Source organism: Myxine glutinosa, chromosome 4 (genome assembly GCF_964187855.1).
Source record: "Myxine glutinosa chromosome 4, kmMyxGlut1.1, whole genome shotgun sequence".
NCBI lineage: Eukaryota > Metazoa > Chordata > Myxini > Myxiniformes > Myxinidae > Myxine > Myxine glutinosa.
The window spans coordinates 93,383,598-93,408,475 of NC_136264.1; the positions used below are offsets into that span (position 1 = coordinate 93,383,598).

General features: G+C 45.9%; 1 protein-coding gene across 1 annotated transcript in view; it reads left to right on the plus strand.

Annotated features, from left to right (window-relative positions):
* LOC137424987 (decorin) overlaps positions 1 to 24,878 on the plus strand; it is a 65,019-nt gene that overhangs the window by 33,900 nt on the left and 6,241 nt on the right. Inside the window, exon 7 of the mRNA XM_068112933.2 lies at positions 8,143 to 8,236. Within this exon, the coding sequence (XP_067969034.1) occupies positions 8,143 to 8,236 (94 nt within the window). The remainder of the gene's footprint in view (positions 1 to 8,142; positions 8,237 to 24,878) is intronic.

A 24,878-nucleotide genomic window follows, 5' to 3' on the forward strand; every position in this document is an offset into this window, starting at 1 on the left:
GTTTTGTGGTCTGACAAAACCAAGATGAAACTTTTTGGCGTGAATGAAAAATGTTACGTTTGACACAAACCCAACACAGCACATCACCCAAAGAACACGATCCCTTCTGTGAAGCGTGGTGGTGGCAGCATCATGTTATGGGATCAGCAGGGACTGAATCGCTTGTCAGGATATAAGGGAAAATGGATGTAACAAAATACAGAAAAATCCAAGAGGAAAATCTGCTGCCCTCTGCACGAAAGCTGAAATTGGGATGGAAGTTCACGTTTCAGCATGATAATGACCCGAAACACACAGCCAAAGCTACACTGGATTGTCGAAGGAACAAAAAGATAAATTTTTCCAAAGTAAATTGCTCTCTCTCATGCACAGATTTATCCCATCTCGTCTTCAGTTGTCATACCCTTCCTCCCGTCCATGGTACACGGAATCTTGTGGTGAGGCTGTTGCCCAGAAACAACTTGCCTTCGTCTCCTGGAAAGCAAATCCAACGGAAGGAAATCTCATTTCCTTTCACAAAGCCCGAAACAAGTGTGTGTCCACCCTCAGGAGAGCCAGGAAACAATATCTCTCCATTCTCAAGACCGAACTCTCTTATCTATCTCCCTCTTCCAAATCCTGGTGGCGCCTGGTCAAATCTGTTTCTGGTGTTTGTTCCCCCTCCATCCCCTCCCTTACCTCAAACGACTAAACAGCTGACTCTGCATGAGTAAAAGCTGAATGCCTCAACTCTGTGTTTGCCTCGAAATATTGTGTCCCAAACCCATCACTCTCTGTACCCACAGTACCCAGTCGTACCCAGCTGCTCCTGGACTCTGTGTCCTTTCCTCCTGACAAGGTGGAAAAGTTTCTGTCAACCCTCGACTCTGATTCTGCAACTGGACCTGACGGCATCAGCCCATGGGTCCTAAAATCCTGTTCTTCCGTTCTTTCACTCCCTCTCTCTGTTCTCTTCACCCTCTCTTTTGCTCAAGGTCATCTGCCATCTGCTTGGAAATCAGCCAACATCACCGCTTTACACCAAAAAGGTGCAAAAGCAGATCCTAGCAACTACAGACCAATCAGCCTTCTCCCAATTATCAGCAAAGTCATGGAATCCATCATTGCTTCGGATATGAAATCTTTCCTCTTCTCCAATGGCTTGATCTCTGATCATCAATTTGGTTTCAGACCAGGTCACTCTACTCTGGGCATGCTGCTTCTGCTGTCTCAACAATGGATGGAGGTCCTCAATGCCAAACAGGAAATTAGAGCTGTCTCCCTCGACATATCACGTGCCTTCAATACGGTCTGGCACTCCGCTCTGCTCACCAAACTCTCCTCCTTTGGTATCCATGGAAATCTCCACGCATGGCTGGCGGACTTCCTCTCTAGTCGTAGTCAACGTGTGGCCCTGAATGGGTTTCTCTCATCTCCTCTTCCTGTTCAGGCTGGAGTTCCCCAAGGCAGTGTTCTGGGCCCTGTGCTTTTTCTGGTCTTCATCAATGATCTCTCCGACTCTCTTGAAAATCCTCTCTATCTCTCTGCTGATGACTCCACTCTCTGCAGCTCCATTCCTCATCCCTCAGATCGGCAGTCTGCAGCCTCCTCACTCTTTTTTTTTTTTTTTGTATACTGAATCGAGGCTCGTGAAAGAGCTAACATTTATTTCACAAACAAATCAACCAGAAAAACAAAACACACAAAAAGAGGGAGCGGAAGACAAGATGGGGGGAGAAGGGGAAGCACACAAACACAACATCTGAGAGCAGGGAGAAGTGTGGGAGGGAGAGGGCCTGGGGGGAGGAGGCATGGGAAGGCAAGGGAAGGGGGGGGGTCTCTCTGCAGACCTGGACAAAATCACAGACTGGGCAAACAAGTGGAACATGTCTTTCAATCCTGAAAAATCTCACACTCTTACGATGTCTCTCTGAAAAGACCGACTGGACAACCCTCCCATCCACTTTCTGAATAATCCTCTCCAAGAAGTTCTGTCACTCAAGCTTTTGGGTCTCACTATCTGCCATGATCTTTCCTGGGAAAACCACATTTCAAATCTGGCCTCCAAAGCCAGTCGCCGACTGGGCATCCTCCGTCGTGCGAAGTCCTTCCTTGGCACACCTGAGCTCGTCACCACATACAAGGCTTTCATCCGCAGCTCAATGGAATACTGCTCTCCCCTCTGGGCTGGTGCTCCTGCCTCACACCTAGCTCGTCTTCATGCTGTTGAAACCAAAGCGTTCAGAATCATTGGAATCTCCCGTGATGATGCTGCCTCCGAGGGCCTTTCACTTAATCACCGCAGGCAGGTTGGTGGTCTTTCTGTCTTCTACCGACTCCTCTCCGGCCTTGCTCCTCCAGCTCTCTCTGGGCTCTGTCCCCCAAATATTCCTACAGGTTGCACAAGATCTGCCAGCAACCCTCTTATGGTTAAACTGCCAAAATCAAGACTCTCTGCTCACCTTCACTCCTTCAATCCTCTTTTCTTCCACCTCTGGAACAAACTCCCTCACTCTCTTCAATCCCACTCCTCCCTCCAGGTCTTTAAAACAGCTGTTCACCACCATCTCTTATCTTCCCCCATCCAAAACCTTGATCTTTTCTACCCCCGCTAATTTCACCCCAAATCCACTTTTTTGAAATATCAACCTCTTTCCTGGAAGTCCTTGGTGTCCTTGTGTTTATACTTCTCCCACCGCCTCCCCTTTCCCACGTCTCCTCCCCCCAAGCCCTCTCCCTCCCACACTTTCCCAATGGCCATGCTCTCAAATGTTGTGTTTATGTGCTTCCCCTTCTCTCCCCATCTTGTCTACCGCTCCCCTTTTTATATACTTTGTTTGTTTGTCTGTTTGATTTGTTTGTGTGATAAATGTTAGCTCTTTCACGAGCCTCGATTATGTATACAAAGACAAAAAAAAAAAAAAAATGTCCTTGTGTGGCCCAGTCAGAGCCCTGAGCTAAATCCAATCTAGAATCTGTGGCACAACTTGAAGATTGGTGGCTATCAACGCTCTCCATGCAACTTGACTGAGCTTGACCAGTTTTGTACAGAAGAATGGGAAAATATTGCCCAATCAAGGTGTGTTCGTAGTTGGTAGAAACTTATCCCAACAGACTCACAGCTGTAATTGCTCTCAAAGGTGCCTCCACCAAGTACTAACTCAGGGTATCCATGGAACACTTATAACACTAAATAAAGGTGGAAAAAGTCTGATATAATGGCATTAAAATTCCATGATATAAGGGAACAAAAGGTGAAAATTTTGAAAGGGGGTGTATACTTTCTATAGGCACTATAAATATGCACTATGGTAGAATTAAGATTCATGTCAGTATCTGTCTTTCATTAAAAGTTATTTTACATGTTGTGGAGAAAAGGAATAGGAGGCATTACTTTTCAACACACCCTCACACATAGACTATTGAAACAAAAATAGGCCATTGAAACATTGGCTAAATTCTCCAAGTTAAGGTGAGTTGTATAATTAACACTGCCTGATTGCTCTGGTGTGGATATAGCACAGGCATGGTGGGCCAAATGCCAAATTGAAACATTGGCTAAATTCCCCAAGTTAAGGTGAGTTGTATAATTAACACTGCCTGATTGCTCTGGTGTGGATATAGCACAGGCATGGTGGGCCAAATGCCAAATTGAAACATTGGCTAAATTCTCCAAGTTAAGGTGAGTTGTATAATTAACACTGCCTGATTGCTCTGGTGTGGATATAGCACAGGCATGGTGGGCCAAATGCCAAATTGAAACATTGGCCAAATTCCCCAAGTTAAGGTGAGTTGTGTAATTAACACTGCCTGATTGCTCTGGTGTGGATATAGCACAGGCATGGTGGGCCAAATGCCAAATTGAAACATTGGCCAAATTCTCCAAGTTAAGGTGAGTTGTATAATTAACACTGCCTGATTGCACTGGTGTGGATATAACACAGGCATGGTGGGCCAAATGGCCAAATTGAAACATTGGCCAAATTCCCCAAGTTAAGGTGAGTTGTATAATTAACACTGCCTGATTGGTCTGGTGTGGATATAGCACAGGCATGGTGGGCCAAATGGCCAAATTGAAACATTGGCCAAATCCCCGAGTTAAGGTGAGTTGTGTAATTGACACTGCCTGTTTGCTCTGGTGTGGATATAGCACAGGCATGGTGGGCCAAATGGCCAAATTGAAACATTGGCCAAATTCCCCAAGTTAAGGTGAGTTGTATAATTAACACTGCCTGTTTGCTCTGGTGTGGATATAGCACAGGCATGGTGGGCCAAATGGCCAAATTTAAACATTGGCCAAATTCCCCAAGTTAAGGTGAGTTGTATAATTAACACTGCCTGATTGCTCTGGTGTGGATACAGCACAGGCATGGTGGGCCAAATGGCCTTCCCATCTCCAAAAGCCCAAGTATGTCTTTATTTATTTGTTTTATTTAAATAGACGTTCTAAGACTCGTGCAACGCATTCATACTCGCCACGTGTATCATTACAGTATTATAGTCGAGTCGCAGCCAGGTGTATTCCCGTTTCAACCCCAGGATCTGCCATCAAAACCATCATGGAAAATAGATAACATCACATAAGGTGGAAGCAAAGATGTATAAGAAAAGGTAGCTGGGATCACAGCATGCAAAAATTTATATAAACGTTAAACAGCTCTGTGCTTAACTTTCGTTTTCAATCCAGAATGGTGTACTGTATGCTTCATCGAGCTCTCGAGAAAGCAGCATTGCCACTTGGAGATGATTGGGGGGGGGGGGGGGGGGGAAGCAAAGGGGGAAGACTGTGCATGATTTATTATCATGGAAGGCAAAGTGAAAGCGCATGTTGAAACTATGTGTTGCAAAGATGATCCACATGGAGACATGGAATTGGGACAAATTTTTTATATTGTTTCAGTAAGAATTATGTGGATGATGAAACATTCTGAAACCTGCATCAATTTGATGGATTGGACTGTTAGGGTTATGTGTGGCATGTGATGATGGACATGTGTGATGTGTGGTGGAAATGCGGTGAGTTGTAGGTGTGTTGGTTATGGTCGATATTGGCCCATGTTGGCCGATTTCTGTTTCTATCTGAACCCTCTCGGAGTCGACGTGTGGCTCTCAACGGTACCTTTCATCTACTCTCCCTGCCAATGCTGGAGTTCCCCAAGGTAGTGTTCTCTGCCCAATCCCATTCCTGATCTTCATCAATGATCTCTCTGACTCTCTGGAAAATCCTCTTCATCTATTTGCTGATCACTCAACCCTCTGCCGTGACATCCCTCATCCTTCACATAGATGGGCAGCAACCTATACAGACCTTCATATCATTACAAGCTGATGAAACACTTGGAACATGTCTTCCAGTCCTGACAAATCTCACACTGTCTCGCCCGAAAGACCGCCTGGTGAACCCTACCATCCTCTATCTTAACGATCCTCTTCAAGAAGAAATTCAACTTTTGGGCCTCGCCATCAGCTATTAATTATCTTTCTTGGGCAAACCACATATCTATAAGTTGTCCTCCAAAGCCAGTTGCCGACTGGGCATCCTGTCATGCAGAGTCTTTCCTTGGCACACCTGACCTTTTACGTATCTACAAGGCATTCATCTGCAGCTTGATGGAGTCCTCCTCTCCCCGTTTGACTAGTCCTTATGCCTCACAGGTTCACACTTGCTCAGCTTGACACCGTGGAAACCAAAGCCTTCAAAATAATTGGAATCTTCTTTGATGAAGCCGCATCTCTGGGTCTATAACTGACATAGTAAAGAGGTCGGTGCTCTGCCTGCTACCGTCTCCTTTCTGGTCTTGCCCTTTCCATGCTAGGACCTCTCCCCTACCCTCTCCCCAACTCTCGCAACTTCCCCCCCCCCCCTCCCTAGCCCACAGGTTTCTGCAGGACACACTCTGTCTACAACTCCCCTCCCCTCCCTAGCCCACAGGTTTCTGCAGGATACACAGTCTGTCTACAACTCCCATCTAGGGAAAATCCCAAAATTCAGACTCACTATTACCTCCACTCACTCGCTCCTCTTAATTTTCTCCCACCTCTGGAACCAACTTCTTCAGTATAACTATCGGGGACGCCTCTTTGCAGTGGTTGTAGTCTCCACCACAAGTAGTGGGCCAAATCTTCCCCATTCTTCCCTGCTGCCCGGATTTAGCAGCGCGGCCACGCTCAGAGAGCCGATCGGTCTCCATGGACCGGACCTTTCCCCTCTTCTTTCTTCTCTCTCTCTCTCTCTCTCTCTCTCTCTCTCTCTCTCTCTCTCTCTCTCTATCTCTCTATCTCTCTATCTCTCTCTCTCTCTCTCTCTCTCTATCTCTCTATCTCTCTATCTCTCTATCTCTCACCATCTCTCTCCACCTCTCTCCACCAAGATTGTCTGTCGCTCTCTCCAAGAAGAGTGTCTGTCTCTCTCTCCAAGAAGAGTGTCTGTCTCTCTCTCAAAGAAGAGTGTCTGTCTCTCTCTCTCTCCAAGAAGAGTGTCTGTCTCTCTCTCTCTCTCTCTCTCTCCAAGAAGAGTGTCTGTCTCTCTCTCTCTCTCTCCAAGAAGAGTGTATGTCTCTCTCTCTCTCTCTCCAAGAAGAGTGTCTGTCTCTCTCCAAGAAGAGTGTCTGTCTCTCTCTCCAAGAAGAGTGTCTGTCTCTCTCTCTCTCCAAGAAGAGTGTCTGTCTCTCTCTCTCTCTCCAAGAAGAGTGTCTGTCTCTCTCTCTCTCTCTCTCTCTCCAAGAAGAGTGTCTGTCTCTCTCTCTCTCCAAGAAGAGTGTCTGTCTCTCTCTCTCCAAGAAGAGTGTCTGTCTCTCTCTCTCTCCAAGAAGAGTGTCTGTCTCTCTCTCAAAGAAGAGTGTCTGTCTCTCTCTCTCAAAGAAGAATGTCTGTCTCTCTCTAAAAGAAGAGTGTCTGTCTCTCTCTCAAAGAAGAGTGTCTGTCTCTCTCTCAAAGAAGAGTGTCTGTCTCTCTCTCAAAGAAGAGTGTCTGTCTCTCTCTCTCAAAGAAGAGTGTCTGTCTCTCTCTCTCTCAAAGAAGAGTGTCTGTCTCTCTCTCAAAGAAGAGTGTCTGTCTCTCTCTCAAAGAAGAGTGTCTGTCTCTCTCTCAAAGAAGAGTGTCTGTCTCTCTCTCAAAGAAGAGTGTCTGTCTCCCTCTCAAAGAAGAGTGTCTGTCTCTCTCTCAAAGAAGAGTGTCTGTCTCCCTCTCAAAGAAGAGTGTCTGTCTCTCTCTCAAAGAAGAGTGTCTGTCTCTCTCTCTCAAAGAAGAGTGTCTGTCTCTCTCTCGACTTTGTGAAGACAGGGGTACGCCATCCTGGATGTGGGGGGTATCTGGGTCACTCCTGGGAGATCGATCAGCTGTCTCCGTGCCGCAGGCTTGTTCGAGAGAACTGTCCAGGGGTGTAAAACAACAACAACAACTTATTCAGTCTGTTCCATTTCATTTTCCCCTCCAGTGTTTCAAGACAGCTATTCACCACCATCATCACCATCCCCATCCACAACCATGATCTTTTCTACTGTCATTAACCCTCCCCAAGCCCACATTTTTCTCGCTTATTGGGTTTCCCCCGCTCCCTCAACCTAAAAACGTTTTTAAAACTTTTTTGTTCCATTTCTCCTTCTTGCCCAGTCTTTCCTTCCACTTCTGTAATTTAGAGTTTGTGGATGTATCCATCCTGTTCATCTCCTGTATACTTCCTCCACTTGCTCTCGTTCTTTCCCATATCCTTTACTTCTCCAAGTCTCTCTGTATTTTGTCCCTCTCCTCTCCTGCTGATATGTTCCCCTCCCTCTCTCTCCTCTTTCTACGATTATTTTTGTTCTGTTACCTCCTGACCATTCTGTGTTCTTGCTCCTCTTGCATCAGCACTATGTACAAAACCAAACCCATGCCTTGTGATACTAGAATCGCAGGTTCAAATCCTTCGTATTATATCATGTTGGTTTAGCTTTTGTCTCCACATGTACTTCTAATTAATGTGAACACGTCTTCAAGATTGCATGTCAGTTCAACCACCAATCACTCAAATGCTCAGTGATGCAAATAGCAGGGATTGGGACTGTATCAAATGTCTTCCATTGTTTGCCTTGTAAACACATACGGTACCCTGAAACAGACGTCACATTGCAGACAATATGGGTTACACTGTTGGAGCATCATGTGCGATGCATGTACTTGCAGGCCTGCCAGGATCCCTGAAGGAATTGCATCTGGATAGCAACAAGATAAAGCAGGTGAAGAAAGGTGACTTTGCGAACCTGGTGAACCTTATACGGTACGTATATGGTATGACCAATTGGATTAAACGCAGGATTATGAAATACATTCCAATTTATTGCGATAAAAGGTGAGATTTCACCTTTCGAAATAAGTTTTGAAATGAGTTGGCCAATGTATGCCGGTACCATCTGCTCTGCTATATGATGTGCAGGTGAACACATTGCGACGTGTACGCGTGACGTGAATATAATTACTCCCACTGTGACCATAGAGGCCTAGCACTTGGGTATTCGCCTACACAGGTCGCAATTTTAGACCCAATCGTCATGAAACCAAACCAACTGTTAGAGCTACTGAAAAGCGAGAAAACTATTATTTTAGCGACAAAACTTGAAGTTTGAACAGAATGTGCATACATATTTGGTCACTCAGTTGGTTAATCGATCAAAAGCGATACGCCTTTTATTTCTTATGTTAGAAGATCGAAGGATCAAAAGTCGAGGTCACACATAATCGTCAATTTTCATCTGATTGATTTTATAGATAGATCATATACTGTGTATGTATGTATTATACATTAAAAAGGTAATGAAGCTGCATGCGTAAGAAGTCTTCAACCCCATTGGCTGGAGAGCTGGTTTGACTCCACCCACAATGGTCATGAAGAAAATCCTGCGTCCGCCATGTTGGTTTTCTGGTAAGTCTAAGGTGTCTTTGGAAGTCTCACATTCACAATTTGAATTATCTGAGCTATGTAACCATGACGTATCATATATGCATAAAAGCACGAGGCGTGTTTTGCTTCATGGACGTAAGCCGGATTTGTTTTTTTTTGGGAACGATCAAACCAGCTGTTTGACCAAATGGTAATTGTGTTACGGATTCGTGACTTCCGTTATTGTGGTTTTCACCCACTGGACATGTTTCTGATATTATGTATTATTATTAGTTTCACAAGGTTTATTATTCACGAACGGTTATCAAAAGTTAAAAAGGATAACTGTAAGTGAAACAGGAAACCGAAAGAGGAAGACAATGAGGTGAAGAGGAAGAAGCGGCGCAAAAAGAAGTCGGAGAAGAAAGCCGAGTTGCTCCGGGTTCTGAAGCGAACGTTGGCGAGCCGAGTCACTAGCGAACTTTGGGTTTCCGGGAGAGGAATTCCTACAACGGAGTTGTCGTCGCTGTGACCGGTCAACCTGCATGTCAGGTCTTGCGGTCGATTCAGGAAAGAATCATCGCCGTGCCGTGCGCCACGAGACCGGGTCGTCAGGCATTTTGACTCACGCCAGATTTGTGCTTCGCTCGCGGTTTCGCTGCTTTTCAACAATTCTCACCGCATTCAGACGTCGATCTGGTGTGTGCGTGTGATGCGGATTTTTGAAGGCTACTTCGTCCATACCCGAGGGTGCGATTTCTCGGTCGCCTGTAGGGCGCCTTTGTACAGCTTCGGCTGTGTGACTGCCCTGGCCATCCGCACGGGGTTCTGGTCGTTTGGACCTCGTTCTAACGACCGCTGGAGCGAATCAACCTCGCCTTGGAGAAGGTTACAGAGACATTGACTTTGAGGAGTGTCCGTTCATTTGCTGGCAGAGCCGTGAGTCACTTGACTTTATATAAGACTAGGGCATTGCCCGTACTATATCTATATCTAAAATTATATCCCCCCCCTCTATTTACATGAAATGGTTTGGTCCAAAGCGAACGGCTTGCGAGTACGGTGACAATCCCCCCCCTCTATTTACATGCAATGGTTTGGTCCAAAGCGAATGGCTTCCGGAGTTTGGTAAAGAAATCGCCATCGCGTGCACAAACGCGCAGGAAAGCGAATGAATCGCAAATTCGTTTTTATTAGTTGTAAAACATAGTTTAACGCCAACATAGTTTGCAAACGTGAAATAAATGAATACGCTCTCAAATGTGCCATCCGAGGCAGAGTGTGCCCGCCACGTTCGGCACACGCGATCGTTCGCTGCTCTCTGATTGGTTGAATCGTTTTTTGGACATAGCTCGGTAAGTAATTGTCCGATTAATATGAAACCTTGAAAAGGCACATCCTCGGGTCCCCAGCAATATACCTGGCAAGTTAAAAGTATATCGGACCCGTGGTTGTCGAGAAACAGCGGTCACAGACAAACGTACAAACGTACAGACAGAGATTACTGGAATTATAGATAGATATATATATAGAGTGCACTCTTAATGGCCATTTGCGGTACCGTATTACCTGTGTGTGATTTATAATACAAGTTTGTTCATTTATAATCATTGGTGTGGTTTCACTATTGATTTTCAACACAGGGTAATATATATTTCTGCCGGGGTTCCTCTCGGGGTTTGGAGGTTACCGAGACCAGGAGATTGCAGAGGACTCCGTAACAGAAATTGGGGGCTTGTCCAATTGAAACTCGTGGGCTCGAAATTGGGTCTTCGTCCGGGATATAAAATTCTCTAAATTTAGTCCAGGAAAGAATTCCCGAACATTCCCAGAATTCCCACATTTGGAACTTTTTCCAACATTCCCAATTTTTTTCCAAAAACAAACAAACAAAAAATGTTTTTTTTTGTTTTGTTTTTTTTAATTTATTGTGTGAAGGTTAACAGGTGTTAACAGTAGTCACTATGGAGTTTGACGCAGAGAAGTTTACAGCGACCCCTAGTGAGGCACAGTTCCGAGCGTTACTAAAATCGGAACTCTTGATATTGGGCAAACATTTTAGCTTGGAGGTCCGAGCTAAAATGAAGAAAACAGAGATGCAGACAGTGGTGATAGAATCTATGGTGGAACAAGGAACATGGAGAGAGGGAGCCTTGGATTGGTTACCAGAAGAACAAGAAAGTGTGGCGCTCCAAAAAACGGAGATGCAATTGAAGAGCCAGGAAAGGTTAGAAGAGAAAAAAAAACAGAGGAAAGGAGAGTGGAAAGAGAACTCCAGGAAAGGTTAAAAGTACAGGAAAGAGAACTCCAGGAAAGGTTAAAAGTACAGGAAAGAGAACTCCAGGAAAGGTTAAAAGTACAGGAAAGAGAACTCCAGGAAAGGTTAGAAGACAAAAAAGCAGAGGAAAGGAGAGCTGCAAGAAAACTCGAAGCAGAGGAGAGAAGAGCCGAAAGGGAGTTAAAGGCCCGTGAATTGGCACGTCAGCAGGAAATTAAAGTCAAGGAGCTGGAGTTAATGAGAGAACGGGGAGAGGTACCACCCATGCCGACTGGTTCGACAACTAGTCAAAACACCTGGGATGTTGGCAGACATGTGAGGCTGGTTCCACCCTTCAATGAAAAGGAGGTAGCCAAGTTTTTTTTACACTTTGAGAAAGTGGCTCAAATGCTAAAATGGCCGGAGGAGTCCTGGACCATATTAGTGCAACGTGTTCTGGTGGGTAAAGCTCAAGATATTTATTCGGCTTTACCGATTGAGCAATGTGCAGATTATGAGATGGTGAAGAAAACCATTCTCAAAGCCTATGAATCAGTACCTGAAGCTTACCGGCAAAAATTCCGGAACGCCAGGAAGAGGGAGAATGAGACCCATGTGGAGTTTGCCAGAATGAAAGAAACCATGTTTGATCGGTGGTGTGATTCAAAAGGAGTCGGGAAAGACTTTGAACTATTGCGACAATTGATCCTGGTGGAGGAATTCCAACAGTGCGTCCATGAGGACATTAAAGTACATCTGGAGGAAAGGAAAGTACCAAAGTTGTATGAGGCAGCAACCATGGCGGATGACTATGCCTTAACACACAGGATGAGGTTCCATAAACCTAACTTCCCACCTAGAGTTCGCACGGAGAGTTATGATACATCTGGTGCGGAGAACGAAGATTCAGGGGGGCGGCCTCGAGATGAAAATGAGGACCACTCTGATACCACGACTTCTATAAATCAGAAGACTGCGGTTCCAAGACAGACCTATCGTCCGAGGGGCTCGAAGGCAGACCCCCCCCTCCCCCCCCCATGCCTTGGCAGACCGCGAGGTTCTCCTCCGGGCCTACTTGCACTTTTTGCCATAAACCTGGACACTGGATGTCCAACTGTTATGCTCTGGGAAAGGAAAATCAGGAGCGGAGTTTGACTAGTACGACTCCAAATGCGATGGCCATTGTGAGAAATTGCCCTCAAAAGGGTTACCAACCATTTATTTCCGAGGGGTTTGTCACTGGATGGGGCCTCGACTAACCGGAGACCGGTTACGATATTGAGGGACACAGGAGCACATCAATCTTTAATGCTTGAAGGCATCTTGCCATGGTCCGAGGAGACGGCAACTGGGGATAGTGTTCGTTTACAGGGGATTGGTGGCTGTGTTAGTGCTCCACTTCATGTCATCCATTTGGAGTCAGATTTGGTGTCAGGACCGGTCACCGTCGGTTTACAAGCCACGCCTCCTGTAGAGGGAGTATCGGTTGTTATCGGGAATGATTTGGCCCGTGGTCAAGTTTATGGTAACCCGATGGTTGTTAAAAAGCCCAGTAGGGAAAATAACACCACACCAGTTAGGGATGGCGACAAGTTTAGCAAGTTATTTGTAGGTGGACTGAACTTCAAAACAAAGGAAGATGTTTTGGAGTCTGCCTTCAGCAACTATGGACCGCTTTTGGAAGTAGTGCTGATAAAAGACAGGGAGACACCAAAGTCAAGAGGGTTTGGCTTTGTCACGTTTGAAAACTCAAAGGACACCAGAGATGCAGAAAAGGATCTGAATAGCAAGAAGTTGGAGGGTCGGACCATAACAGTAAGGAAGGCATTTCGTAGGCGTCGAGGGGTCTACAGAAGAGGACAACGTGGCGGTAGTTTTGGTCGTGGCCGCAGCGGATATTACTATGGGGGCTCCCAGAGTTACGGCAGCTCCCGAAGGAATGAGTATCAGGGTAGCGGCCGAGAAGGAGACCGCTATTCACCTGACTACCGTGACAAGCGGTCCAACCGGGATTATTACGAAAGTTAGAAAGGATTTAAGCACTGAATGCTGCAGAGCAGCCAAGCCAAAATTCCCACATGGATTAACCGTGAACGCCACGTTCCTAAAGGCGTCCATGTCGTGAATACTTCCAGGCCTCACCACCCAACCACCATGGAACTTGGTTTTCATCTCGGCCTCCCGGAAAAAGTGCTATCGGTTTGCTGGATTTTGGATCTTTGATCAACCCCTTAACTTTCATTCACAAGAAACTGACAGTAAAAGTCAGAGGGTAATGAGATGGAGTTTGGCTTTGCAGGAGTCCAACGGGAAATTGAACATGTAAAGGGCAGGGACAATGTCGTTGGTGATGCTTTGTCCAAAGTGAATTAACTTTGGAAATCTCTGTGGGTTGTGTGAAATTTTGTTGCTTTATTTTTGAGATGTTGATAATGGTTGCCCAGGGGAATTGATGATTTGGATTGTGAATTTACTTTTGTTTAAAAAAAAAAGTTTGCATGCAAAGAAAGTTTTCGCTGTGTTAAAACTTTCTTTCTTGAGGGGGCGAAGTGTTACGGATTTGTGACTTCCGTTATTGTGGTTTTCACCCACTGAACATGTTTCTGATATTATGTATTATTATTAGTTTCACAACGTTTATTATTCACGAACGGTTATCAAAAGTTAAAAAGGATAACTGCAAGTGAAACAGGAAACCGAAAGAGGAAGACAATGAGGTGAAGAGGAAGAAGCGGCGCGAAAAGGAGTCGGAGAAGAAAGCCGAGTTGCTCCGGGTTCTGAAGCGAACATTGGCAAGCCAAGTCACTAGCGAACTATGGGTTTCCGGGAGAGGAATTCCTACAACGGAGTTGTCGTCGCTGTGACCGGTCAACCTGCATGTCAGGTCTTGCGGTCGATTCAGGAAAGAATCATCGCCGTGCCGTGCGCCACGAGACCGGGTCGTCAGCCATTTTGACCCATGCCGGATTCGTGCTTCGCTCATGGTTTCGTTTCTTTTCAACAATTCTCACCGCATTCAGACGTCGATCTGGTGTGTGCGTGTGATGCGGATTTTTGAAGGCTACTTCGTCCATACCCGAGGGTGCGATTTCTCGGTCGCCTGTAGGGCGCCTTTGGAGTTCCCAGTCACCCTGAGGGTGCCTTTGTACAGCTTCGGCTGTGTGACTGCCCTGGCCATCCGCACAGGGTTCTGGTCGTTTGGACCTCGTTCTAACGACCGCTGGAGCGAATCAACCTCGCCTTGGAGAAGGTTACAGAGACATTGACTTTGAGGAGTGTCCGTTCATTTTCTGGCAGAGCCGTGAGTCACTTGACTTTATATAAGATATATATAGAGTGCACTCTTAATGGCCATTTGCGGTACCGTATTACCTGTGTGTGATTTATAATACAAGTTTGTTCATTTATAATCATTGGTGTGGTTTCACTATTGATTTTCAACACAGGGTAATATATTTTTCTGCCGGGGTTCCTCTCGGGGTTTGGAGGTTACCGAGACCAGGAGATTGTAGAGGACTCCGTAACAATTGTTTATGGATTTTAACGGGCAATTATAATAGATAATTCAAAAGGGTAATTATAATGGATACTTCTAAAGGGTAATTATAATGGATAATTCTAAAGGGTAATTATAATAGATAATTCAAAAGGGTAATTATAATGGATACTTCTAAAGGGTAATTATAATGGATAATTCTAAAGGGCAATTATAATAGATAATTCAAAAGGGTAATTATAATGGATAATTCTAAAGGGTAATTATAATGGATAATTCTAAAGGGTAATTATAATGGATACTTCTAAAGGGTAATTATAATGGATAATTCTAAAGTGTAATTATAATAGATAATTCAAAAGGGTAATTATAATGGATACTTCAAAAGGGTAATTATAATGGATAATTCTAAAGGGTAATTGTAACAGATAATTCAAAAGGGTAATTATAATGGATACTTCTAAAGGGTAATTATAATGGATAATTCTAAAGGGTAATTATAATGGATACTTCTAAAGGGTAATTATAATAGATAATTCTAAAGGGTAATTATAATAGATAATTCAAGAGGGTAATTATAATAGATAATTCAAAAGGGTAATTATAATGGATACTTCTAAAGGGTAATTATAATAGATAATTCTAAAGGGTAATTATAAATAGATAATTCAAAAGGGTAATTATAATGGATAATTTATGTTCACGATAATTCAAAAGCTGTTCCACGATCTTCGCGCACGCTCAAAGCTAAGTCATTGTCACATTTGTATTCTTGTCTAAACTGTTTATCTTACGTGTGTGTACCTTTTAAGTGTCCCTCGGAAGTTTTATCGGGGTTAATCTTTCATACCTGTAAAAAATAGTCGAGTATCTCGTGCCGCGCGCGGCCACGCGGCCTAGTTGTTGAAGCTTCCAACCTGGAGGCTTGGTTTCTCTCCGGGCATCCAAAGTGGTTATTTTTTCATTCGTGTGTTTGTCGAATTTCAACTCGTTACTTTATCGTCCATGCTTTATTGTTTGTTTATAGTTAGTTTTGGTTTGAATTTCCTGTAACTCGTAATTAATTAATCCTGTTCTGCGCCTCATGTGCGGCCTTGTACCCCTGTCGGTGTTTGTTAACTTAAGTCCCCTACATCGTGTTTTGCTTGGCTCTCAGTTTTTCCCTTCTACACCGAACGTAATACTCTCTGCCTAACGTTTTAAATCCCCACCCCACCCCACCCCCCCCCCCCCCCAAAAAAAAAAAATTATTTTTCCTTTCTCCACGTGTGCCGTTGTCTCATCCTGTACTTTCTGTCCAGGTGTATCGCGGTGCTTTTCGCCCCGCCCCCATTATCTCCTTGCCATCCACCTTTTGCCCTGTTCACGTGACTCGTGGTGGTCCCTCTCGGCCCTCCCCCCGTTTGTATTTTGTGCATATAAGATTGTTCACGGTTCTGTTTAAATATTATTTTAAATATGTTTAACCTTTCCCCTTCAGTGGTTTATTCAGTGGTATATTACAACACGCTGTTTTTCTTCATATTTAAAAGGCTTTTCTCAATTTCCTCTCCAACTCATTCCACGTCAAAAAAAAGAATTTCAATATCTTATACGTCTCCCTCACTACATGGTCTAAATTCACATTCATTCCATCCCTCCTCCATCGTTCTGAATCGGATTGCTAACTTGAAAATCACAACAAACCCAATTTGTTATCAATGTTCGTCTTTCAGTAATCATCCACTTTCTAAACTCCCCTCTTGCCCCTCCCTTCCAAATCCCCCCCCCTTGCACCTACACTCCTAAACTCCCCCCTTTCCCCTCCACTCTTAAACTCCCCCCTTGCCCCTCCACTCCTGAACTCCCCCCCTGCCCTTCCCCTCCTTAAGTCCCCCCTTGCCCCTCCCCTCCAAATCCCCCCCCTTGCCCCTCCACTCCTGAACTCCCCCCTTGCCCTTCCCCTCATAAACTCCTCCCTTGCCCCTCCCCTCCAAATCCCCCCCTTGCCCCTACACTCCTAAACTCCCCCCTTGCCCCTCCACTACTAGACTACCCCCTTGCCCCTCCCCTCCTAAACTCCCCCCTTGCCCCTCCCCTCCTAAACTCCCGCCTCACTCCTCCCCTTCAAAACTCCCCCCCAACTCCTCCCATTCAAATCTCCCCCCATACCATTCCTCTCAAATTCTCCCTCCTCCCACCTCCTCAAAGTTGCCTCCTCCCCACCTCGTCTCCCTTCTATCTCATGCCTCCACCCCCCCCCAACCTTCTACTGTCCCATGCCCCCCCTCAAACAACCCCTCACTCTGCCTCATCCCTTCACCACCAAACCTTTCATCCTCCTCATCCTTCCCTTTCTTGGAACTCTTCTGTAATCTCTGACACACTATCAACTGCTCTCCCTACCTCCCCCTCTCATCCTTCATCTTACCCTACTCCTCCCCTCCCCTGTCCTGTACCCGATGCTCCCCCTCTCTCTTCTTTCACGGTATGGACCTCAAACATCCGGGGCCTTCGCTCAAACCTGACTGATCTCTCCATACAGGTTGCTTCTGACAATCAGACTTGATCTGCTTAACAGAGACTTTCCTCCTTCAAGATGTCTCTGATTCCTCAATATCTCTTCCTGGTTACTCCCTCTTCCGGTATGATAGACCTGAGCCTCGTCCTGGTGGTGGGGTGGCTATCTTTATCAAAAACTCTCTTCCTCATTCTCCTTGCACTGCCCTCTCTCCTCCTCACCCCCAGGAGTACCTCTGGCTACGGCTTCCTCTCCGCTCCCACCTTTTGTTCATATGTGTTCTGTACCGTCCCCCAAACAGTGATGACTCAATTTACATTTCACTGTCTGACAACATGGACCAACTTCTATCCACTCATCCCAACTCTCTCTTCCTCATATGTGGTGACTTCAACTGTCATCATGCCACCTGGTTGGGTGTGGGTTCCTCTCTCACCAGTCATGGCACCTCAGCAAAGGACTTCTGTGACTCACTGGGATTGACACAATCTGTCAATTTCCCGACCCGGATCTCAGCCAATGGAGTTTCTTCTCTTCTAGATTTGGTCATGACAAACTTCCCTGCTCATGTCTGCTGCTCTTCTTCTGCTCCAATCGGTTCTTCTGATCATGTGCTTGTCAAAGTGGACATCTCTCTGGCCATTCTCAGAGAGCCTCCTCAGCGTCGAAGAGTCTGGCATTTCACTCAGGCCGACTGGGACGGGCTTCAAGCAGCCATCAATCGTCTGGATTGGTCTCCCATCTCCACTGCCTCTGACATCAATTCTTCCTGGGAATTCTTCCAAAGCAAACTGATCTCTCTCATGCACAGATTTATCCCATCTCGTCTTCAGTTGTCTTACCCTTCCTCCCGTCCATGGTACACCGAATATTGTGGTGAGGCAGTTGCCCTGAAACAACTTGCCTTTGCCTCTTGGAAGGCTAATCCAACTGAAGGCAATCTCAGTTCCTTCCACCAAGCTCGGAACAAGTGTGTGTCTACCCTCAGGAGTGCCAGGAAGCACTATCTCTCCTCACTCAAGAACGAACTCTCAAACCTGTCTCCTTCCTCCAAATCCTGGTGGCGTCTGGTCAAATCCGTTTCTGGTGTTTGTTCCCCCTCCATCCCCTCCCTTACCTCAAATGGCCACACAGTTGACATCGCACGTGACAAAGCCGAATGCCTCAACTCTGTGTTTGCCTCAAAATCTTTAGTCCCAAACCCATCTCTCTCTGTTCCCACCTTTCCCAGTCGAACCCAACTGCTCCTGGACTCTGTGTCCTTCTCTCCTGACAAGGTGGAGGAGTTTTTGTCTAACCTCGACTCTGATTCTGCAACTGGACCAGACGGCATCAGCCCACGGGTCCTAAAATCCTGCTCTGCCGCTCTATCTCACCCTCTCTCTGTTCTTTTCACCCTATCTTTTGCTCAAGTTCATCTGCCAGCATCCTGGAAATCAGCAAACATTACCGCTTTACACAAAAAAGGTGCAAAAACAGATCCTTTTAACTACAGACCAATCAGCCTGCTCCCAATTATCAGCAAAGTCATGGAATCCATCATTGCTTCGGATATGAAATCTTTCCTCTTCTCCAATGGCTTGATCTCTGATCATCAATTTGGATTCAGACCAGGTCACTCTACTCTGGACATGCTGCTTCTCCTGTCTCAACAATGGATGGAGGTCCTCAATGCCAAACAGGAAATCAGAGCTGTCTCCCTCGACATATCACGTGCCTTCGATACGGTCTGGCACCCAGCTCTGCTCACCAAACTCTACTCCTATGGTATCCATGGAAATCTCCATGCATGGCTTGCGGACTTCCTCTCTGGTCGTAGTCAACGTGTGGCCCTGAATGGATTTCTCTCATCTCCCCTTCCTGTTCAGGCTGGAGTTCCCCAAGGCAGTGTGCTGGGCCCTGTGCTTTTTCTGGTCTTTATCAATGATCTCTCCGACTCTCTGGAAAATCCTCTCTATCTCTTTGCTGATGACTCCACTCTCTGCCGCTCCATTCCTCTTCCCTCAGATCGGCAGTCTGCAGCCTCCTCACTCTCTGAAGACCTGGACAAAATCGCAGACTGGTCAAACAAGTGGAACATGTCTTTCAATCCTGACAAATCTCACACTCTTACTATGTCTCTCCGAAAAGATCGACTGGACAACCCTCCCATCTACTTTCTCAACAATCCTCTCCAAGAAGTTCTGTCGCTCAAGCTTTTGGGTCTCACTATCTGCCATGATCTTTCTTGGGAAAACCACATTTCCAAGCTGGCCTGCAAAGCCAGTCGCCGACTGGGCATCCTCCGTCGTGCGAAGTCCTTCCTAGGCACACCTGAGCTCCTCACCACATACAAGGCTTTCATCCGCAGCTCAATGGAATACTGTTCTCCCCTATGGGCTGGTGCTCCTGCCTCACACCTAGCTCGGCTTCACGCTGTTGAAACCAAAGCTTTCAGAATCATTGGAATCTCCCGCGATGAAGCTATCTCTGAGGGCCTTTCACTCACTCACCGCAGGCAGGTAGGTGGTCTTTCTGTCTTCTACCGACTCCTCTCCGGCCTTGCTCCCCCAGCTCTCTCTGTGCTCTGTCCCGCAAATATTCCTACAGGTCGCACAAGATCTGCCAGCAAGCCTCTGATGGTTAAACTGCCAAAATCTCGGCTCTCTGCTCACCTTCACTCTTTCATTCCTCTTTTCTCCCGCCTCTGGAACAAACTCCCACACTCCCTTCAATCCCACTCCTCCCTCCAGGTCTTTAAAACAGCTGTTCACCACCATCTCTTATCTTCCCCCATCCAAAACCTTGATCTTTTCTACCCCCACTAATTCACCCCAGATCCACCTTGTTTGTAATTCCAACTTCTTTCCTGGTAGTCCTGGCAGTGTCCATATGTTTTATGCCTCTCCCACCCCCTTTCCCATGCCTCCCCCCCAAAGCCCTCTCCCTCCCACAGTTCTCTCGATGTCTCCATGTCTCTCGGTTCCTGCTCTCAAATGTTGTGTTTGTGTCCTTCCCCCTCTCTCCCCATCTTGTCTACCGCTCCCGATGCTTTTTGTTTTATGTGTCGGTTTGTCGGTTATGTGTCGATTTGTCGGTTTGTCTTTCTGTGTGATAAATGTTCGCTCCTTCACGAGCCTCGATCTTGTATACAAAAAAAAAAAAAAATAATTCTAAAGGGTAATTATAATGGATAATTCTAAAGGGTAATTATCTTACTATAATTCACCAAATGTCCGTCCGTCCGTTCGAAGGTACCGCAAAAACGGCTCAACCGATCGCAACAATATTTTGGGTGGGTCTTCCTGGGACCCCTTTTTTTTTCTTTTCTTTTTTTTTTTTTTTGGTATACTGAATCGAGGCTCGTGGAAGAGCTAACATTTATTTCACAAACAAATCAACCAGACAAACAAAATATACAAAAAGAGGGAGCGGAAGACAAGATGGGGAGAGAAGGGGAAGCACACAACCACAACATTTGAGAGCAGGGAGAAGTGTGGGAGGGAGAGGGCTTGGGGGGAGGAGGCGTGGGAAGGGGGAGGGGGGAGAGGTATAAAACACAAGGGGACCGAAATTAGCGGGGGTAGAAAAGATCAAAGTTTTGGATCGGGAGGATAAGAGATGGCTGTTTTAAAGACCTGGAGGGTGGAGTGGGATTGAAGAGAGTGAGGGAGTTTGTTCCAGAGGCGGGAGAAAAGAGGAATGAAGGAGTGAAGGTGAGCAGAAAGTCTTGATTTTGGCAGTTTAACCATAAGAGGGTTGCAGGCAGATCTTGTGCGACCTGTAGGAATATTTGGGGGACAGAGCCCAGAGAGAGCTGGGGGGGCAAGGCCAGAGAGGAGTCGGAAGAAGACGGAAAAACCACCAACCTGCCTGCGGTGAGTGAGTGAAAGGCCCTTGGAGTTAGCTTCATCGCAGGAGATTCCAATGATTCTGAACGCTTTGGTTTCAACAGCGTGAAGACGAGCTAGGTGTGAGGCAGGAGCACCAGACCATAGGGGAGAGCAGTATTCCATAGAGCTGTGGATGAAAGCCTTGTATGTGGTGAGGAGCTCAGGTGTGCCAAGGAAGGACTTCGCACGACGGAGGATGCCCAGTCGGCGACTGGCTTTGGAGGCCAGATTTGAAATGTGGTTTTCCCAGGAAAGATCATGGCAAATAGTGAGACCCAAAAGCTTGAGTGACAGAACTTCTTGGAGAGGATTATTCAGAAAGTGGATGGGAGGGTTTTCCAGTCGGTCTTTTCGGAGAGACATCGTAAGAGTGTGAGATTTGTCAGGATTGAAAGACATGTTCCACTTGTTTGCCCAGTCTGTGATTTTGTCCAGGTCTGCAGAGAGTGAGGAGGCTGCAGACTGCCGATCTGAGGGATGAGGAATGGAGCGACAGAGAGTAGAGTCGTCAGCAAAGAGATAGAGAGGATTTTCAAGAGAGTCAGAGAGATCATTGATGAAGACCAGAAACAGCACAGGGCCCAGAACACTACCTTGGGGAACTCCAGCCTGAACAGGAAGAGGAGATGAGAGAAACCCATTCAGGGCCACACGTTGACTACGACCAGAGAGGAAGTCCACCAGCCATGCATGGAGATTTCCATGGATACCAAAGGAGGAGAGTTTGGTGAGCAGAGCAGGGTGCCAGACCGTATCGAAGGCACGTGAAATGTCAAGGGAGACAGCTCTAATTTCCTGTTTGGCGTTGAGGACCTCCATCCATTGTTGAGAAAGCAGAAGCAGCATGTCCAGAGTAGAGTGACCGTGGCTGGGAGTAAAATAGACTATATCGTTTTTCAAATTTTTCCAAGTTTTCCAGTTTTCCAGTTTTTCCAAACACGATGGAATAATATTTACCGATTTGAACAGTGATGTGGCTTTTGTTGAAATTCAACGTACCAGGAGAGAGTAGATCGACTCCTGACGAACTCTTCCTATATAAACGTGCTGCTCCGAAGTAACACGGCAGCGTGTGCAAAGCGACTGAGAAACAGGTGTAGCGGCCGCTTCCGTGTTACAGATTCGGCGCGCACTCTTCACACATAAACGTGCGACTGAGAAAGACGTGCAGCGGCCGCCTCCGTTTTGCAGAATTCAATCTTTTTTCAAAATGGGCGCCATGTACTTTTTAGATTTTGATGATTTGCGTGTGATATGATTCAACGGATGTTTATATGAATCGTTTAAAATAAAATAAAAGCCTTCAATTTCTGATATTTTGCCTTTTCATTTGGGCCTCCCAATTGAAGCCCCGCCCATAGGGCGGGTACCGTTGCTAGTAATGGATAATTCTAAAGGGTAATTCAAAAGGGTAATTATAATGGATAATTATAAAGGGTAATTCAAAAGGGTAATTATAATGGATAATTCTAAAGGGTAATTCTGAAGAGTAATTCTAAAGGGTAATTCTAAATGGTTATTCTGCAGGGTCTTAAAGGGTAATTCTAAGGGGTAATAGGTTCTAATGGGTGTTCTAATGGGTAGTTCTAAAGGGTAATTCTAAGGGGTAATAGGTTCTAATGGGTGTTCTAATGGGTAGTTCTAAAGGGTAATTCTAAGGGGTAATAGGTTCTAATGGGTGTTCTAATGGGTAGTTCTAAAGGGTAATTCTAAATGGTTATTCTAAATGGTTATTCAAAATGGTTATTCTGATGGGTCTTAAAGGGTAATTCTAAGGGGTAATAGGTTTTAATGGGTAGTTCTAAAGGGTAATTCTAAGGTGTCCTTAAGGGGGTAATGGGCTCTAATGGGTACTTATATGGGGTAATTCAAAGGGGTCTTAAAGGGTGATTCCAAGGGGTAATGGGTTCTAATGAGTAGTTATATGGGGTAATTCTAATGGGTTCTAATTTGTAATTCTAAAGGGTTTTGTTCGTTTCCAGGTTTTGCCTATTTCATATTAAAAATGTCAAACTGAAACGCTTCCTTCAGACACGGTCAAGAGACGATATTTTTCGACTATACAAAGTCGAGTCTCATGGAAAAGCGAGAACATTGAATCGATCAGGATGCAACAGAACACAAGGAACAGTAGAGAGAATGGGGAAACACCAACTGCAGGGTTGAGAGAGGGGGGAAAACACCAACTGCAGGGTAGAGAGAGGGGGGAAACGCCAACAGCAGGGTTGAGGGAGGGGGGAAACACCAACTGCAGGGTAGAGAGAGGGGGAAACACCAACTGCAGGGTTGAGGGAGGGGGGGAAACACCAATAGCAGGGTAGAGAGAGGGGGGAAACACCAACTGCAGGGTTGAGGGAGGGGGGAAACACCAACTGCAGGGTAGAGAGAGGGGGAAACACCAATAGCAGGGTAGAGAGAGGGGGGAAAGACCAACAGCAGGGAAGAGAGAGGGGGGAAACACCAACTGCAGGGTTGAGGGAGGGGGGAAACGCCAACAGCAGGGTTGAGGGAGGGGGGAAACACCAACAGCAGGGTAGAGAGAGGGGGGAAACACCAACGTTAAAACCTAACTACTATTGGAACATACTCCTTCGAAACCTTATAAATCCCTTAACCACCCTCCATAGATCCCTCCAACCTTAACACACCTTAGACCGTTTTGACCTTTAGACCTGTTATTCCCATTTAGACACGGACACCACACAAACATTTATAATCTTCTTGCAACATAAAGACGATCCCCTTTTCAGTAAGTAATGCGCATTTTCCACCCACCCGAAGGGGTGGGTACTCTGCTGGTTTGAACATAATTTGCATATTGGGTCACTGAAATGGTTCACCAATCAAAAGCTATCAGCTTAGTTTTTCAGGTCCAGAGAAACAGGTCACATAAAATGACCAATTTATCAACCGATTGACTTGAGAATTGAACAGGGTTTGCATATTGGGTCAGTGACGCCTATTCTTTGAGGTCAAGGTCACATGAAACTGTCATTTTTCATCCGATTGATCTGACATTTGAAGAGATTTGCATGAATGGGTCACTGATCATTGGTTAACCGATCAAAATCTTGAAAGCTTTGTTTTTGAGGTCTAAAGGGCAAGGTCGTCGTGACTGGTTTCACGAGTACCAGTCGATGACCGTTTGTGTTTGTTTTCAGCAGAATAACTGGACAACAAGGGTAGCTAGAAATGCCAAACTTGGTACAGACCTTCGCATTGTGAATGAATCAGACGAGTTCAATTTTGAGCTCACAAAGAAATTTAATAAATAAAATTTGGTATGACTATGTTTACTTGCGCCTGGTGTTGCCTTAGCGGTTAGGGTGCCGGTTTGGGATCCTAGAATCCTGGGTTCGAATCCCAGTCTATCACTGAATTAACGGCAGGGGGGTTGACTCAGCCTGCCATCCTTCCGAGGTCGGCTAATTGAGTACCAGTTCACTGGTAATTCCCTGTGTGTCGCAAGAGGCGACTAACAGGGTTGGCGGCAGGAAGGGCATCCGGCCATAAAACATTGCTTCAAAAAGGGGACCACGGTGCCCGAAAAAGAGAAAAGGCCAACCCCTGCTCTGCGGGGAAAAATGGCCTCTAAAGGTGGTTCTTCTTCTTCTTCTTCTTCTATGTTTACTTGCGCCGAGGCCATCGGCCGACATGCGAGTATTGTGAGAATCATGTCTGTGGATACAATACGGAGTTCTGTGCCAAATTAGACGACCTTAGATGCTCATAGTGTTGAGTTATTCTGCCGACAAACAGACAAAGACAGACTCCTTTACACGTCGACCGGAGACAGGATCTTAGGCGTATGGGCTGGCAGAATGGCCTAGAAACCTAGAATTTCATTTGCACCAGCTATCACATATCCTGGTAGTTGCTGCAGTGACTCAGGTCTCCGGGTTCCACTTCCTACCTCC